This window comes from Penicillium verrucosum, assembly GCF_028828655.1.
Source record: "Penicillium verrucosum strain IBT 35672 chromosome Unknown utg000001l_segment0_segment0, whole genome shotgun sequence".
NCBI lineage: Eukaryota > Fungi > Ascomycota > Eurotiomycetes > Eurotiales > Aspergillaceae > Penicillium > Penicillium verrucosum.
Genome location: NW_026643210.1, coordinates 178,595 through 195,452, shown reverse-complemented (window position 1 = coordinate 195,452; position 16,858 = coordinate 178,595). Strand labels below are relative to the sequence as shown.

At 48.6% G+C, this 16,858-nt stretch overlaps 7 protein-coding genes across 7 annotated transcripts; 3 read left to right on the top strand and 4 right to left on the bottom strand.

Moving 5' to 3' along the window:
* Window positions 1-3,209: 3,209 nt before the first annotated feature.
* Window positions 3,210-3,996, bottom strand: N7516_000052 (uncharacterized protein; the record flags this gene model as incomplete). The annotated part of the gene is made up of 3 exons (XM_057212774.1): window positions 3,210-3,371; window positions 3,427-3,795; window positions 3,862-3,996. 3 exons carry the CDS (start codon window positions 3,994-3,996, stop codon window positions 3,210-3,212), a joined length of 666 nt encoding a protein of 221 aa, XP_057074657.1.
* Window positions 3,997-4,293: 297 nt separating this feature from the next.
* N7516_000051 (putative alcohol dehydrogenase) lies at window positions 4,294-5,453 on the bottom strand (the record flags this gene model as incomplete). The annotated part of the gene is made up of 2 exons (XM_057212773.1): window positions 4,294-4,590; window positions 4,644-5,453. 2 exons carry the CDS (start codon window positions 5,451-5,453, stop codon window positions 4,294-4,296), a joined length of 1,107 nt encoding a protein of 368 aa, XP_057074656.1.
* Window positions 5,454-6,464: 1,011 nt separating this feature from the next.
* Window positions 6,465-6,899, top strand: N7516_000050 (uncharacterized protein; the record flags this gene model as incomplete). The annotated part of the gene is made up of 2 exons (XM_057212772.1): window positions 6,465-6,581; window positions 6,645-6,899. The coding sequence occupies 2 exons, from the start codon at window positions 6,465-6,467 to the stop codon at window positions 6,897-6,899; spliced, it is 372 nt and encodes a 123-aa protein (XP_057074655.1).
* Window positions 6,900-7,397: 498 nt separating this feature from the next.
* N7516_000049 (uncharacterized protein) lies at window positions 7,398-8,588 on the bottom strand (the record flags this gene model as incomplete). Its single annotated transcript, XM_057212771.1, has 1 exon — window positions 7,398-8,588. One exon carries the CDS (start codon window positions 8,586-8,588, stop codon window positions 7,398-7,400), a length of 1,191 nt encoding a protein of 396 aa, XP_057074654.1.
* Window positions 8,589-9,464: 876 nt separating this feature from the next.
* Window positions 9,465-9,847, top strand: N7516_000048 (uncharacterized protein; the record flags this gene model as incomplete). Its single annotated transcript, XM_057212770.1, has 3 exons — window positions 9,465-9,522; window positions 9,632-9,653; window positions 9,727-9,847. The coding sequence occupies 3 exons, from the start codon at window positions 9,465-9,467 to the stop codon at window positions 9,845-9,847; spliced, it is 201 nt and encodes a 66-aa protein (XP_057074653.1).
* A 166-nt stretch (window positions 9,848-10,013) lies between these two features.
* Window positions 10,014-14,792, top strand: N7516_000047 (GYF domain-containing protein; the record flags this gene model as incomplete). Its single annotated transcript, XM_057212769.1, is given in 6 exon segments — window positions 10,014-10,107; window positions 10,163-10,199; window positions 10,251-10,677; window positions 10,737-12,075; window positions 12,086-14,416; window positions 14,476-14,792. The coding sequence occupies 6 exon segments, from the start codon at window positions 10,014-10,016 to the stop codon at window positions 14,790-14,792; spliced, it is 4,545 nt and encodes a 1,514-aa protein (XP_057074652.1).
* A 799-nt stretch (window positions 14,793-15,591) lies between these two features.
* Window positions 15,592-16,204, bottom strand: N7516_000046 (MARVEL domain-containing protein; the record flags this gene model as incomplete). The annotated part of the gene is made up of 3 exons (XM_057212768.1): window positions 15,592-15,670; window positions 15,771-16,065; window positions 16,126-16,204. The coding sequence occupies 3 exons, from the start codon at window positions 16,202-16,204 to the stop codon at window positions 15,592-15,594; spliced, it is 453 nt and encodes a 150-aa protein (XP_057074651.1).
* Between the last annotated feature and the right edge of the window lie 654 nt (window positions 16,205-16,858).

Below are 16,858 nucleotides of genomic sequence, written 5' to 3'. Positions count from 1 at the left end.
AGATAATTAGCGTTCCCCGATAGATAGAAAACAGGATTAACTGTTTCAGGCACGGAGCTAAATCCGCAAATCTCCCCCGGTAGTCCGGTTAATAGTATTGGCTATATCCTCTGTATTAACGTTTAGCGTGCCTCTATTCTCCGGTGGTAACCTTGATGATATTTTGATAACAATGAAACACCGGATGAGAAACAAGATTATCGCAGGGACTTGCGGTCAAAACTGGCAGCAGGGGATCAGTTTCATCTTTACAAACCGGGGTTTATAGATGTCGGGATTTGTCACGGTCATACTTTTGCGAGAAGGTTAACTAATAGACATCTCCATATTGGATCATCGATGCATTCTCCCGTTGCATCAGAATTGAAGTCATTCGAGCTCGTATGTTTCAGTGGAGAGAGCAGAATTGGAAGGATTGCCAAGAAAAAGGGTCTTCTTCCATGAGCTCTTTGTTGCAAAATGTCCTTAGCATGACCAATGAAGAGATTGCGCTACTCTCGGATTGTTGATCTTGTACCCACTTAGGGTCTTGGTTGCTTTCATGCTTACTGCCTGTTTGGAAAGACCCTTATATCTGGGGCGTTTTAAGTGTTGATCTTAGCTGATTAGCTGATGTCGTGGATTTGATGCGAAATCCCGTGTCCTTTGAGTTTTGCGTTGTTTTCTTTTCTTTTTTTTTTTTTTTCTCCGTCTTCCTTCACTCGTATCAAGCATATGTAGGAAACTCTCTTGATTTTAGATTTCCTTAGCCGTCTGGAAAACGTGGTGGCCTGGGTCGTAACTTGTAGCTCATTGGGTGCTAGCTACGAGCCAGGGGCTGGGACGGAGATCTTCAGGGCGATCTGGTTCGGATTTACAACATACAAGCTTAGGCGGAATCTGGGATTGGATAGATATTGAATGTATGATTACGGGAGTATATGTTTGCGATATTATATTTGACTTTTTAGTGACGTATAATAGTATATCAATTTTCTATTAACGTGGTTTGAAATTGAAAAGGAGGCGTATGAATTGTGGTAGAAGTGAATATATGTAGGTTGATGGAGTATAGTATATATCACCACATCACACCACGTAAAAAAAAAAAAAAAAAGAATTCGATAATTCCACCCCTCCAAGCACCATAATGACAATCGTCACTCAAAATCTGATTCACTTCCCAAATCAAGTCGTGGATCGAAACAATTGAAGTCGAAGTACGGTTTCAGGTTGATGGAACCTCCGATCAATTCTACCAAAGCTGTCAGTATAGTGAACCTATTAAACTCTATTTTTTTTTTGAGCTCCATTGATGTACAAGTTTATTAGATTGTAGATTGTAGTTTCGCCCCCAAACTCTATTATAGAACCCGAACGTTGAACTTCTTTAAAGTATGTTGTACTCCGTAGTCCGCGGACTCCGTAGTTATCTAGGTACCTACCTAGATAACTACCTACCTAGGTAGGTATAGTTATATCATACGGTAAAAAGGTAAAAAAAGTACCTGAAGTGGAGTATCCATATATATCTAATCTCACCAATCAGAACAAAATAAAAAAAATTGAAATTGAAATCCCGGGACCCATTCTCTGGCCTTTTTGGCGCATCCAATTTTGGCAGCACTTTCGCATCAATCTAAACCATCCCAAATCGAGTTCGCTGCTTCATTACTTCGCTGGTAACTCCAGTCAATTCCTTCTCTTTGGTCAATCGTTCCCACACTACCCCCATTCTAGTTCTGTCGGATCCGGTTAATCAGTCCAGGACAGAGTTCTGACTTGAGTAAAAGTACACGGTCTATGGGTTTATCCATTGCTTTCCACTTCTTTTCCATGCGCTTGTCTCCACTTAAGAAAACGTGGATTGTTGATGTACCAAGGTATATTTTGTCCCGTCAATGCCAAGGTAGGCAGCAACTTTTATCGGTTTTTATAACATGAACCATTAACCTTAAGGTTAATATACCAGCCTTCCAAGGTTCTACTTCTATGGTACATTATGTACAATATACTACCTCTTTATTTTGGATATACAGATATAAAGATCGGTTTTCTTTACTTCATCGCTCCACCTGCGTTCCCTGGATTATATGAGTAAATGGCATAGTACATAACAGCGATCGGGTGAATATCGGTAAAATTTACAAGACTAAGCCTATTTCGAAAACCACCCTAAAACCAAAGAAGAAAAAGGAAAAAAACCCCCTAAAAAAACCCAAAACCACAAGACCATTCGGAACATATCCGAGTCGGGGTCGGGGAAGCTGGTAGACCCTGAAATGCGGTCCACGAGGTTGATCAAGCTGCCATTGAATTGAGAACGTTGCGCTAGCTTCGTGCCAAGTTAAAACTGTTCAGGGCAAGGATATTGTATATACCGTTTTAGGGCTGTCTCACTTTTTTTTAGTTCGCACTCTGAATTTAACATCGAGCTTACAATAGTACACCGTAAAAAGAAAGGAGCTATTATTAGCGAGCGGGAACATTATTGTACTACGGCTATGGAGTATGGAGTATGGAGTACGGAGTCCTCCGTACTCTCCGTATGCTCCGTACAACAACTTGATTTTTTGACACTGCGTCATGTAGTAGGATAATTGCTGGAATAGGGTTTGGGGGGATCGTGACGTGGGAGTTCGTTGCAGATTGCTTATTGCTTATTGTTTATTGTTCATTGGATTGTTTATCTATTCGAACAGAATGACAGGACTAACTGCCCGCCTTATCAGTGAGTTTAGCGCGTTTGACATTTATGTTGTAGACACGTTTATTATTTATGGATTAGAATATCCGGTGAATACCTAGGTACGGAGTCCTAGCTGTGATCTATAGTCGAGAATTTGATGCAACGGTAGTAGTCTGTAGGTATGTGCGCTGCCGATCAGTGAAGAAAGCTAAGACATCATCCTTGTTATACTAGTTCATGGGACAATTAGGGTTAATTTTTTTTTTATAAAGTCATGCCATGCGGCAGTATCTGACCAAAAAAGGCACTGTATTCGATAAGAATAGAATTGGCTGTATGTGGAGAGCTGAGATGAGACACAATGATCATAGCCCGCACGGGGGCAGAACCAGGTCGGAACACCCGACCCACAAACTTCTAGAAATAGAAGATCTCCAACTATGTTGCTATGTTGTATTGTATCCACTAGCCTCTTGTTGGATGCTTTACCAGGAATAGAAAGAAAACGAAACGTGAGGGATGAGGAGGTGATTCTCGGCCTCTAGAAGATGGAAGCACTCTCTTGGACGGTACGGTCGTAACAGACGGGGAAAAGTTTGGACCAAAATCCATAGAGTTCTGGTCTATCGTCCCGCACCTCAACCAGCCACTTGGCGAATGCAAACTCAGTCTGGAAAGGATTCTGACTTCGATAAGGAACGACCTGATCGATGTGAGTTATGGGACCCAGGTACGCTGAAAACAAGACAGTAACTCACCTCGGAATATCGTTGGAGAGCCTGATGATACTTCTCCGAAAGACCAAGCTTACGAAGAGTCGGCATGCGGATTCCCTTCGCTGCGGTGCTGTATGCATGGTTGATCTTTTCTCGCTCGGCAAACGAAGACTCTCCGATCACAACGCCGACTGGCAGCTTCTTATACTGATGGGCGTGAGCAACCTCGATAAGACGAGTGAGCAAGTCGGCTTCCCAGTTCTCGAAAAGAGGATGGCGGAATTCTTTGATGTGTCGCTGGAGCAGCCACAGTTCACGCTTCAGTCGGACTGTATTGGCTTGCAGCTTTGCGAGTCTTCGTTCGATCTGCTTGTTGAGGGTTTGAAGGGCATAGTGACTGGCGTCGAAGGACTGTATTGACTGTTAGTATCAACAGGGAAATTTCATACGGTCGATGTTTTTCCGATGCAGCAATACCTGGAAACTACCTTCATCATCCCACGAATCATCTAGGAAATGCCGGGAGTCCGACACATGAGATATATGACCATTTCCGCGAGAAATGGAGCGAGAGACTCGTCGGATGGGGATGCGGTCCCTTTTGGAGCTCATGTTGGGGGTGGGATCGGAAATGAATGAAAGGATTGGTTATACAATGAGTGAGCTCGAGATTGGGTGACTCGATTGGATTCTAATAAGAGAGGATGAGAGATAAAAGTGGCGATGACATGCTGAAGATGCAAATAGATTGTGATATAGTGATGGTGGTGATACGTCAAGTGAGGCGGCCCAGGAGGAAGGTACGAAGAACACCCGTAGTTGCTGCAAAAATATCTCAATTGATATGTATCATAAGTGTATAGACAGCTATATAGGCATGACTTCATGGGAATCGTAGCAAGAATATGTTCACAGCTTACTACCCGTAGACTTGCCAAACTCAATCACCAGTTTGCCGAACTGCGTGCCCTGCTTCATGTCTTCGAACAGCTCGTTGATTGCGGCCAAGTCATCTAGCTCAGTCTGCAGAACTCGCGACACCACAGGGTGGATCCTCTTAGCAGTAACGAAGTCAATCATCTCCTTGAACTCCTTTCGGGAGCCCATCGTGGAACCGCGGACGTCAATGTTCTTGAGGACAGCAGACATCGTAAATGCCATCTTAGGAGATACGGTCATTCCATAGATAGAAAGGACACCGCCAGCCTGTGAATATTAGACTTTCATCGGTAATTGAATAAATGTCCTATAGCACTCACCTTGAGCAACTTGACAGATTTCTCAATAGAATCACCACCAGCACCATCAATGACAGCATCGAAGTTCTTCTTCCCAGCTGGGAGCATACCCAACAGCTTCTTTTCCCAGCCATCTTCCTTATAATTAATACCGCCGGTCGCACCTAGCTCAACGGCCTTCTGAATCTTTTCCTGGCTCGAACTTGTCACAAAGACATGCGCACCTCTCGCAACAGCAAACCGCAGCACCATCAGAGCCACACCGCCACCAATGCCAGTAATCAAGACAGCAGCACCATCCCCAGAGTTCCTCTCACCGGCCTTGGTAATCAGAGCTCTCCAGCCTGTCAAGCCTGTCAGGGGCAGAGCCGCAGCCTCGGCATCAGAGAGATGCTCAGGGGCCTCCTCGACCTCTGAGTACTCGATAGTAATATATTCCTGCAATGTCCCCTTATCATAAGCCTCGGTGCCTCCCATGATTCGGTTTCCAGTGGCATCCTCCGGCCCGTCAGGCGAATCCTTCCAACCAACACTGGGGCTCAAGATCACCCGCTTCCCTTGCCATTTTTCTGGACTGGGGACGTTCGGGCCAGTGCTGACAACGGTACCGACTCCATCTGCAAGCAGGGGCACATCGAAGCTCAGGCCGGGGTAGAGGTGTTGGCGGATGAAGACATCGCGGTGGTTGAGCGCCGCAGCAGTCAATTTCACCAGTAGCTCACCCCCTTGCGGGGAAGGCTTGGGCAAGGTGCGAAGGGAGAGCGGGTAGTAGACTTGGCCTGGCTTGCCCTGCTTGCCGTCAATTGGGGATATATAAATTGCTTTAGACATTTCTAGATGTGCTAGATGAAGATATGTATCAAAAAATAAATTAATCTGAATGAAAACCTTGAAACCTTGGCCTTGGAAGTCAGGGCGCTCGTGCGGGGATGCTTATATGCTTATCGATAGCCGAGGTTGCTAGATTTGCTGATTGTGCGTCTTGGGACTCCGATTGTCCGAGACTACAACATACATGTTGAACAATTGATGGGAATTGGAAACAAGTGTCCATATACCCTGATATATTTCAGAATGCAAAGCTCGAATTGAAACAAAATGAGACACATGAGACTAAAAGCACCAAGATTCATAGCATGCTCGCCTAACATCAGAGCATGTGGGATGTTCTTGGTAGCTGCTGTTTTATAGTAACCTTTGATTGTTTTTACATTACACTTGTATGCTACATATCTAGCTAGTGGATCGAGAGAGCCGGTTTAGAAATGCTTAGATATGTCATCTGTTACTGGTTCTGGATTGTCTGATGATATATATTCTAGCTTCGAACAGCAGAGTAATCTGATATTGAGCATATCCATGAAAAAACCATGCACATCAAATAACGTCTCCTGTTATTTTGGTGCCTAGCCTTTTTGCAAGGTCCAGAAACAATGATATTGGAACCAACATAAACGAGACAGGCTGAGATGAAGGCCTGACCTGCATGGCGAAGATCTAAGCATATCTAACATCACTATGCATGATATAATTTGAGTATGCCTCAATGTTTATTGTGTAGACAAAGGGCAATTTACCGTAGGATCATAGGTTATGGATTCTTATAGATTAGCTGCACCTTCTATCCTAGCGAACCATAGTCTACGCCATATCAGAGCTTAGCATACCACTGACGACTCATAGATGGCAGCGCATCAAACACGTCGACTCAGAAACTGCTATAAAAACACAAACATTCACTTCGATCTCATTCCTCTTTCACCTTTCATCCCATTGACTACCCAACTCTAATCAACATCAACCATCTTTATCGACTTCCACCAATTTCCATTCATATCAACCATGGCCCCGCATAAGCCCATGGCCGTGTCTCGCCCTGCCAGTCGCAGTCGGGCAGCTGCCGAAAACAACTTCAAGGATAAAGAGGTAATCCTCCTCTGGAAGCTGAACAACAAGGGAGTAAGACCATTCCACCTTCAACTTGACTGATTGACTCCCGTACTGAATTCGTATTTCTTACAGGGCGATATCGCAGCTGTAGCCAAAGAGCTTAACATTACTGTGGGTGCTGCTCGCATCCGTTGGTTCCGACTGAAGGCCAAACTCGAGGCCTTCGAGAAGAAGGTAGCCGGAAAGGAGACCACCACCACCACCACCGCCACTACCACCGCCGCTGCCGCTGCCGCTGCCCCTGTCGACACTACTATGGAGGACACAGAGGGGGCTGAAGAAACCGACGAAGTCGAAGGTGGCAACAATGACGAGGATGCGAAGTAAGCATCTTGACAGCTGCTTTTTATGTCTCTGTCTGTGGAGCGCTATGAGGGGAGTTTTCGGGATGTATTTTGTTCTTCCAATCTACAACAATAAAACTCATACCATGATCTATGAAGTTATTGACCGCATAACTGGGTGGGCTTTGGGCTTACACCTCAGCCATAAAGCAGAGACTACAATAATGCCAAATAAAATATCAGCTTTGAAGCTTTCATCATTCATCATGAAATTGCTCGTTAAGCTAGGATTCGACGAGCCTCCCAATACACCAAAAGCCGCAAGTTAAACATAGAAAAAAAAGAAAAACAGAGAGCGTTTCTGGGCCTCTCACATGGAAACGACAGCCATTCCAACATATCTTTCCATATCTGGGGTTGGCACCCCAACTCAAAGAAGCCACAGACCAGAAAAAGAAAAAGAAGTAAGAGAAAAACAGCATGAATAGTCCTTCTATTGAAAAATCAAATACAACCACCAATCAACCACGGAAAAGACTGCTCACTTCCTCCCGCACACCCAGCCAAGCCCACGCTCAAACCTCGGACGACAGCGGTGGTGAAAAACACAACGTGTCTCATCCACAGCCCCTGGCATGGCCTGGGTGGAGGTCTCGGTAGCAGTGTCATTGTCATAATGAGTATAATATCCGGAGCTATCAGCGTGATACCCATCCATGAAGAAACAGATACAATGTGGGATATCAGGTCTGGGAGACGTAGACTTGGACGAAGACACTGGCTTTGGAGGAGGCACCTGCTTGCGAGGAGAAGCAGAGCGCCTGCAAGTGCATATCCGGTCCGGTTTGGCCCGCGGGCTGTGACGGGTCTTTTCACTCGACCGGGGAGAGCGAGTCGGAGTTGGATTCGGTATCGGCACTGGAGAACGCGCAGGCATCGAAGCTCGACAGAGCTCCGGGTGGCTTTCGCAATATTCCGCCTTGCGACAGTAGTGGCGTTGGACTACCGGACCGGGGCGTGGTGCTGTCGTGAACGATGCACGGGCGGAGTTGTATCTCTGGTCTGGCATGGCAGGTGGGCTGGGAGGAGGTGCATGGACCTCACATTGGCATATCTCCACTCGCTGATGGTGCTCTGGTTCGCGCTTTGTTGTGCGCTGCCCGGCCCGGCGTCTTCTGGGTGGTCCGTAGTCTGAGAAATCACTGCTGTTTGGCGTGGTGGGACGTGTGTCATTGGAACGACGCTCGCGTCTTGTTGATTGACGGCTACCATAGCGTTTTGTGGCTGATTCAGAGCTAGAATAATCACTGCTGTTTGGCGTGATCGGGCGTGTTTCATGCGAGTGACATGGACATTCACACCGAAGATTGCAAGTGCAGATTGCTTTCTCCACCTGCGGAGGGGATTCAGGCTCGCGTCGAATACCATGGCATCTTCCGCAGTACCTGCTGGCTGCCCCATAACCAGGGAAGTCAGTGTTGCCTGGGGATTGGCAGCGTGTCCCGTTGGGGTGAACCTCGCATCTATTGCCGCAGGAGCAAGACGCCGTTTCTGGAATGGGAGATGGCGATGGGCATCGACTGTGGACACAAGGATCCATCTCAGGCCCGTAACGAACTAGCCTGATTCGCCCGTTGCGAGAGTGTCTCTTTTCCATTGGCTCGCCAGCGAAGTACCAGCCATATTCTGTCTTTTTGGGTTTCAATCGGCCAGTGAATCTGGACTGCGCCATCGTCTTTGATCAAAGATTGATGAGCTCTTGGATATTGAAAGACACGAGCCAGAAAATAACCTTTGTTGTTGCAAGAAAGCTTATAGTTCATAAAAACCTGACTGGATTGTCTTGGAGCGAAAGAACTGTGAAGAGGGAATTGCCGGAGAGGGGGATGTCCATTTTATAGAGTCTTGATAACATCTTTGAAGCTCTAAGAAGGCTCTGAGTCTAAGCCCATCATATCAATTGGGGCTAAGACATTTATTTTATTGTTTTGTGCCTCTGTGTTACTGCTAGAGAGAGCAAAAGTGAGCAAATCTCAGAAAGCATTGTCTGGTGTAAAATGAACCATCAAAGGACAAACAGGGGTAGTAGAGATATACAAAGAGCAACACGATGATCTAGCCCTATTGACAAGGCACAACAGATAATGGAATTCTTAATCCAACCGGATTCCAGCCCGAATCTAAAGACATAATAAGGCCGTTGAAACTTTTTTCAAGACAGAGAGCATGTTTGCCCAGCATTGCAAGAGGTTGGGGAGAAAGGGATGATATTGCATTCGCATGCATTCAACCCCCCTCTATTGCATTTGTGGCACATCTATTCCGTAGATGCTCTCCTTTGTATTCTTTTAGACAAAGAACTAAATCCCTACGTATATGTAACTGTCAACTTGTCTGAAAGGTAGAACTCCCAATCAAAAGAGGAACGTGGTTGTTGTGTGGAATACACGTCTATTCTGTTATTTCCACATCTCTCTGTTTGCGTCAAGCCACCTAACTGGATACGTACATTGCTATCAATAGTCTTTTTAGGGTAGAGAAAAAGTAGAAATCAGGCTCAAAATGGATTTTGATTTATTTAGAGGCAGCATTATCATCTTTTTATACAATGTCTCTTTTCCTTTGCTGCGCAGGATTGGGCACAATGGTGCAAAACAAGGTACAAGGTACATTGGGCAGAGTAATGGAGAGACAGTGTTGTGTGTGTATCAGATACCTATTTCTTGGCAGTATGTAATTGTGGTATTCCCAATACACCACACTAACCACTTTTAGACGGCAAATCACGCGATCACTGGTAAACCCATACCTGGTATTTACCACAAGGTACGCGTATTGCCACGGCCACCGCTTAATCATTTTTGCTCCAGGAAACTTCCCAAGCGAAATCGAAACTCGATCTCTCTCTTTCTCGACCTTGTTAGTCTGGCGCTCGCATATCTGCATTACCTCTCTTACAGCTCTCCGCTTATTCGATTGACTAGCTCCTAGCTGTCATCCTCCAACTCTACGCCAATTTTCCAATCTCGTGTCTTGCAACTCATCCGTTCGCATCACACATTCTCTTGCAAGCCCGCCACAGGTTTCGCGATAACTATCTCAGAATCTGTTTTTACGTGGGGGATCAACATCCGACCATACAAACCTCTTTACCACAATGCCTACACCACTTCCATCGAGTTTCGCTTCGGCCGCTGCCGGTAACACCCAAGACCCCAGTCGGAGGGGGATGGTTCGACTAGCGGAGAATGGTATGCAGACACCGTTTCACCTTCCCCAAAAACCCTTCCATTAGCTGTTGTTTAGCGGACTCGGTCCAATATCGTTCCGTGCTGCTCTGGCCGTCAATGTTTCAAGCTCGAGATATCCGATTCTAACCTTCAATGCCCACTAGGTCTCGAAACCGCATGAACGGAGCTACGCAGACCTTCCGCCGTCCTTCTGTTGCTACCACCCCTTCTCACCACCGGGATAGTAGCCAGCCTGCATCTGCTTCGACACTCACGGCCGGCGGCGCGTACATCCCTCCACACCTGAGCTCAAATTCTTCCAACATTGCACGGAATGGGGACGCCCGGTACTCCAAGGATCAACTTCTAGAGCTGTATAAATTGCAGCGGGAGGAGGGTACCTTGAGTAAGAACGTGGAAGAATACTTCGTGGCCGACTGGGACCCCCACACTGTGTCAGCTCCTGTTAATGGAGCATGGGGGAAGCGGGACGACCACAAGAACAACTCTGCAGGGCCCGAGGTTTGCTGGGATCATGGCGGCCAGGTCGAACCCCTCGGAATCACGGGTATGACGGAGGACGAGAGAGAGGTTCGTGATGTGTCCTTTGGGGTCTGAGTGAGTGCTCTTACTAAAAAAAAGCTTAATAGATGTTCGCCGCTTCAGTCAACTCCCCTCTGAAGCCACCCCCGACAAACGCTGCAAAGGAAAACGTCATCCCGGGTACTGGAGGTCGCAAGTCTTCGATCTCCTATCCTCAGGGCCATATCAATAACTACACCACCTCCTCCCCTACCGCCGGTCGCCCGGGTCCCCGACGCCGGGAAACGGGAGAGTCGATTGGCAACCCCATGTCTCCTACCGGTTCCAACTCCCGATTTTTCCGCGATGAGGCTAATACTGCTACTCCTCCACCGGCCCTGTTGCGTCGCAAAACTGATTTCCGAGAACCCAACACAAAGGTGGAGGAGAAGGTCAAGGATAGCAGGGAGGATCCTGCCTCTCCCTTTGGATCTCTGAAACGCAGCTCCACCAATCCCGTCAACACGGGTGTTAGTGGACCGAACTCCCCCTGGGGTTCGGCTTCGCATAATGCCAATTTCTCCCCGATGGGTGCCTTTGGGGCTTTCTCTCTTGGTTCCGGCTCCGCCTCTGGTACTCCTACGACCGAAAAGAAACCGGGGTACGGAAGTCTGCGCGGAGAGAGTAGATTCAAGGGTTTGCTGTCCAAGGATAGCTCCGAAGATATTGCCGGCTCCGCCAAGGAAAAGCCCATGGGCAACCTTGAACGTCTTGCTGAAAATGACAGTGATGGGCGTTCGCAGTCGCCCTGGGGAGATGCCGTCAAGACTCGTGCCAACCGAAGCGAAACTAATCCGTTTGACGAGCCTCGCAGTGGCAGCGCTGCTCTTGGCGGGTCTCAGGATGTTGAAGGTCCTGCTCAACCTGATCTTGGGTTTGGCGCATTCGGCATGACCTCGAGTATTCCTGGATTCCGGGAGTTGATGCAAAGCCAGGAGAACTCGCGGAACCCAACTCCCAGCCTGCTCCAGGGCCACGAGCCAAATAGTCCAACCAACACTAATCCTTACCAGAGCCCGCATGGTGACCGGCATGGCGAACGTGCGGAACCCGAAGATGTCGACACTGACGGATCGGATATCCAGCCCGCCCAGCATCCCGGAATCAGCGGACTTCGGGATCCCTCCAACCCCTTCGGCTCGATGAGACGGGTTGGCTCAGGCATCGACCTCCCCACTGTGGACCGCAGCCAGAACTCCAGCGTCAATGCCAACCGCACTTTCTCTGGTCTCGGTGGTCTCGGTGGTCTGTCTTCTCTGGGTGGAGGAGCTTCGACTTGGTCATCTGGTGCTGCCGTCGGGACCCCCACTCGTGAGCGTTCTGCATTTGTTGGTGGTTTCGGTGACCCCATCTTTGGCTCCATGGGCGATCTTCAGTCTCCTAGCTTGTCGACCCTCGGCGGAGGCGGTTTATTTAGCCCCCCACACCGGTATGACTGGCACTGGAAGCATCGGCCGATCGAGCAAACTCGGTGCCCTCTTCTCTTCCATGCAGGACGAGCAAGGAAGGCCCGACTCCGTAGGCCTAGATGGACTTGACCCATCGCAAGGCGACAAGGCGGGCCAGGCAAGCCACCCTGGCTCAACGCCGGCTTCGCAAACACCTGTCTCGGCCGTTGGGTCTATTCCAAATCTGGCCGGTCATGATATCCCTTCCAGTCAAACTCCTGGTGTAGGCATCCCTGCTTCTCAGCAGCGTACCATGGTAATGCCGGATAGGATGCGCTGGATCTACCGGGACCCGCAAGGGAATATCCAGGGCCCGTGGACTGGGCTTGAGATGCATGATTGGTTCAAGGCGGGCTTTTTCAGTCCGGACTTGCAAATCAAAAAGCTCGAGGACACCGAATTTGAGCCATTGGCCCAGCTAGTGAGACGTATTGGGAACTCACGCGAGCCATTCCTTGTTCCCCAGATCGGCCTTCCTCATGGCCCCGAACCGACCGTTGCCCAGTGGACTAACACGACCGCTGGGTCTGCTCAGCCTCCCTTCCCGGGTAGTTTCCCGAGCTTCGGCACTACCTTGACAGCTGAGCAGCAAAATGCGCTTGAAAGACGCAAGCAGGAAGAACAGTACCTGATGGCTCGACAGAAGGAGCACTTGGCTCAGCAGCAGGCAATCATGAAGCAGATGGCTCCTCCTGGTGCTCCCTCATCCTCCATGAACCCTCCGCTGCAGCACCAGTCTAGTGCACACAGCCTTCAAAGCCAGCCTAGCTTCTCAAGCATCACTTCACCGGTTGGCTACCAGCCATCCCCGATCCAGGCTCCCTTGCAGCAGCAGTCCCAAGGCGTCCCCGGATTCTTTGATGGTGTTGCACCGAGACAGGGCGGTTTGAACGTGGGACCCGGAATGCTAGGAACGGATTTCGGTAGCCAAGATCAACTCCCCGCTCTACTTGATCGCCTGAACGTCGGCCGCCAGGATCCGTTTGCCTTTGGCAGTGCTGGTTCGTTCTCTGGCCGCCAGCCGGATAACTTCTTGCAGTCGCAGCAGGTTACTCAAATGCTTCAGGATCGTGCTCAGCTTCAGCAGGAGCAGGAAGACTTTGACAAGGCCCATGAAGATGATCCATTTGATCAGCACGCTCGCGAGGAGCGTCTTCGCCAGTTCCATGCCCTTCGGGCCCAGGAAGGCGAGATGGGAATGCGCACCGCCGAAGGCCTGCCTACCCACCCTGCCGCTGCATCTCAGCAACTCGAAGCAGAGGTTGCGGCCGAGATGGAGGAGGCAGCTCAGCAGTTGACCGACTCTGTTACCGGTGCTGAGCCTCTTACCCTTTCTCAGCAGGTTCACAAGGCTGCTTCTGCTCAACGCCAGCAGCAGGAACACGACCAAAGCCATGGCCCTCCTGAATCGGTCTGGGGAAACAAGGTTGACCACGCCATGCCCCAACCTTTCCCTCCCCCACCCTCCGCATCGCCTCTCCCTGCACCTACCGCCCAGCGTAACCGCCAAAACGTTGCCGAGTCTCTGGCCACTGGGTCCCGCTCTCAGACTCAGACTCCCGTTGACGCTGCGCCTACCTCTGTCGCACCATGGGCCAAGGAGGCAAATGACTTGCCCAAGGGCCCCTCTCTCAAGGAGATCCAGGAAGCCGAGGCTCGTACTGCCGCCCAACGCGAGGAAGTCGCCGCTGCGGCACGCCGTGCCCAATTCCTTGCGGAGCAAGAACGTCTCAGCCAAGCGCAGGCACAGGCAGCTCCTGGCCTTCCCTCGTCAGCCAACTGGGCTAGCTCTGGATCTCCCGCCACCCCTGCCTCGGCCGGCTCCCCTTGGGCCACCAAGACCCAGCCCGCACCCACTGCCACTACCGCTAAGAAGACTCTGGCTCAGATCCAGAAGGAGGAGGAGGCTCGCAAGAACCGCGCGGCGGCTGCTGCCGCCGCCGCCATGGCTGCGACCCCCAGTCCTCCCGTTCCTTCCTCTGTTGGAAAGCGTTATGCCGACCTTGCTAGCAAGGGCCCTGCTCCCGTCACCGCCGCTGGCCAGGGCTCCAGTGCCTGGACCACCGTTGGTGCAAGTGGCAAGGTTAAGGGTGCTGTTCCCACTGCGCCGCCCCTCGGGCCCCGCACAACCAGCGGAAGCGTCCCAATCTCGCCTCTTATCGCTAAGCCCCGCCCTGTGACCACTACCCGTGCTGTGACAGGCGGAAGCACCCCTCAGTCCAACCCCAACCAGGCCCTTGAGGAGTTCACCAAGTGGGCTACTCTGGCTTTGAGCAAGGGGTTGAACAGCAGCATCAATGGTGAGTTTCGTTCTCTTCATTCAACCCACACTGTCTCCATACTAACATATCATTACTAGTCGACGACTTCGTCCAGCAATTGCTCTTCCTGCCCGCGGAGGCTGAGATCATCTCCGACTCCGTTTACGCCAACTCCCAGACTCTGGACGGCCGTCGCTTCTCGGAGGAATTCATCCGCCGTCGCAAGCTTGCCGATAAGGGCATTGTTGACCCTGTCTCACCCAGTGCTTTCGGTGAGCAGAAGAACGGTGGTGGCTGGAGTGAGGTTGCCAAGAAGGGCTCGGCTGCTACCGTTGCGGCTGCTACTCAGCGTGAGGAAGAGGCCGCCAGCTCTGCGTTCAAGGTTGTCGCTCCTCGCAAGAAGGGCAAGCGCTAAAGGTGTGCATTGACTTTTTCTATGCGAGGCGGTCGTTTATCCTAGTCTTGTTGGCTAGCTGGGTCGGATTTTGTTGTTTCTATTTATGTGAGATACGTGTGTCCATGTCTGTTGCGTGTCTTCGCGGCGCTTGTGTATCATCATCATACTCCTAGCAGCATTGATATCGGTTCTGCACTGTGCTTGTTTTTCGGACGTAGAGAGTTATCTGTCTTGTAGCAATATCGTAGACCTTGCAACCTTGCAACCTTGGGAAGCATATGAAGCTGGTTCGGCACATTCCGGTTGTGGGAGCTGGCCTTCGACCACTCGGTCCAACTGCTGTAATTGATGTCTTTGGTCTCACAGTTGTGTACTATGAACAAAGCATTCAACACAGTATAACCAACAAGATCACCATACATTTCAAAACCACATCGCACAGTGAAGATATCCAAAAAAAAAAGAGACATCTAAAAAGGCCAAAAACAGAAGGCCGCATAAGCAGCCAACTATTCTTGTGTTTAATCGGAGTCCGGGGTACTTAAAGCAGTAGGACTTATTAGTTCCTACTCATTGTACCAGCAGAGAGTAAGTCTTTAATTTTTTGATCTTGTTTGAACTTTAGAATCTGATTTTCAAGAAGAATAAAAGAATAAGACTATTGAAACAAGAACTCCATGAGATCGCTATCAAAGGGTATCGCATCTAAACACCATCACGAACTACATAGTATGATAACTAACATCCAAAACAGCAACAAATATCCAATCCAATGGTCTCAACTGCTTCCAGATCAGTGATCATGAAAAGAAATACCTCAGACCCCGATATTCACATTTGAATGTGGTTTCGTTTCTCCACCGCGACGGTGCATAAGATCGACAATACCGAAATAGCTAGTGACTGCAAAACCCTATACACCACACAGGTCACAATTAGCTCTCTGTCCTAAGACCAAAAATCAAAAATCAAAAGATAAAAGACATAAATTCTCACCATTCAAAAGACCCAAATATCGTTGCTGCCTGGAGTGAGCTGTATGCACTGCCATGACTGCCATAACGCCATCTCGGCGAAGGCAACATCGCTCCCATAGCGATAAACCCGGCAAACCAGAAGATCATGGTGATCACTTCAACAGCAGGGATTATATGATGGTGTGCAAGACGAGGCAACCATATTGGTGAAATGACAAGGTAGGGCACTGCTACAAAGGTAGTCCAGCAACCGAGGAAAAGGAGGAAGTTGACGGTATTGGAGTATGACCATTCATTGTAGAATGTTGACACCACTGGAGACTTGTTAGTATTTATGTTTCTTATGTTTCTTATGTTTTTCAATATGAACGAACCATATCCTGTCAAGCCGATTACGATCACGCCAAATAGTGCTTGCACGGCTCGGACGGGGTATATCCACGGGAAGGTCATCTTCGATGGATGTAAAGGTTAATGTGGAGAATATCTGTAAGAATAGGATATCTGTAAGAATGTTAGGGGAGAAGAAGAATATTTTGTAGAACAAGCAAGGTATGTTGGGTTGACAATAGGGCTGACGTGGGGTATATTTCTTTTCTTTATTTAACTGATTACTAGTTATATCCTATATTATATACTGTTTAACCTCTTTATCCATTAAACTATTGCCTAAACACTGCCCTGGTAGTTAGTTATTTAGTTATTTATATATCTTTCTGCCTATATTAGTTTACTAACTAGTATGTAGAATGTATTCTTGGGCTAAATCATGTGAAAGCCATATGGAATTATATATAACATAGTTATAGAATATATGTCCCTACTGAGTATTATATAGAAACAAAGCATCTGGGACAATGGATTCATTCCTATTGTGGCTGCCTAAGACGCAAGGGCCGGGTTGATGCTGGTTTGTCCTCAACCCCTAGACTCCATAAAAATAAGTATGTTGTATAACAGAGACCAATGAAGACTAGAACATCAATTAACCCTAAAAGGAATAAACTATATATCATGTCCAACATATTTCTAAAGAATAGACTCGGATAACCGAGCATATAGGTGTGTAGGTGTCATTTGTATCAATTCATCGCTCATGCCCCCCTG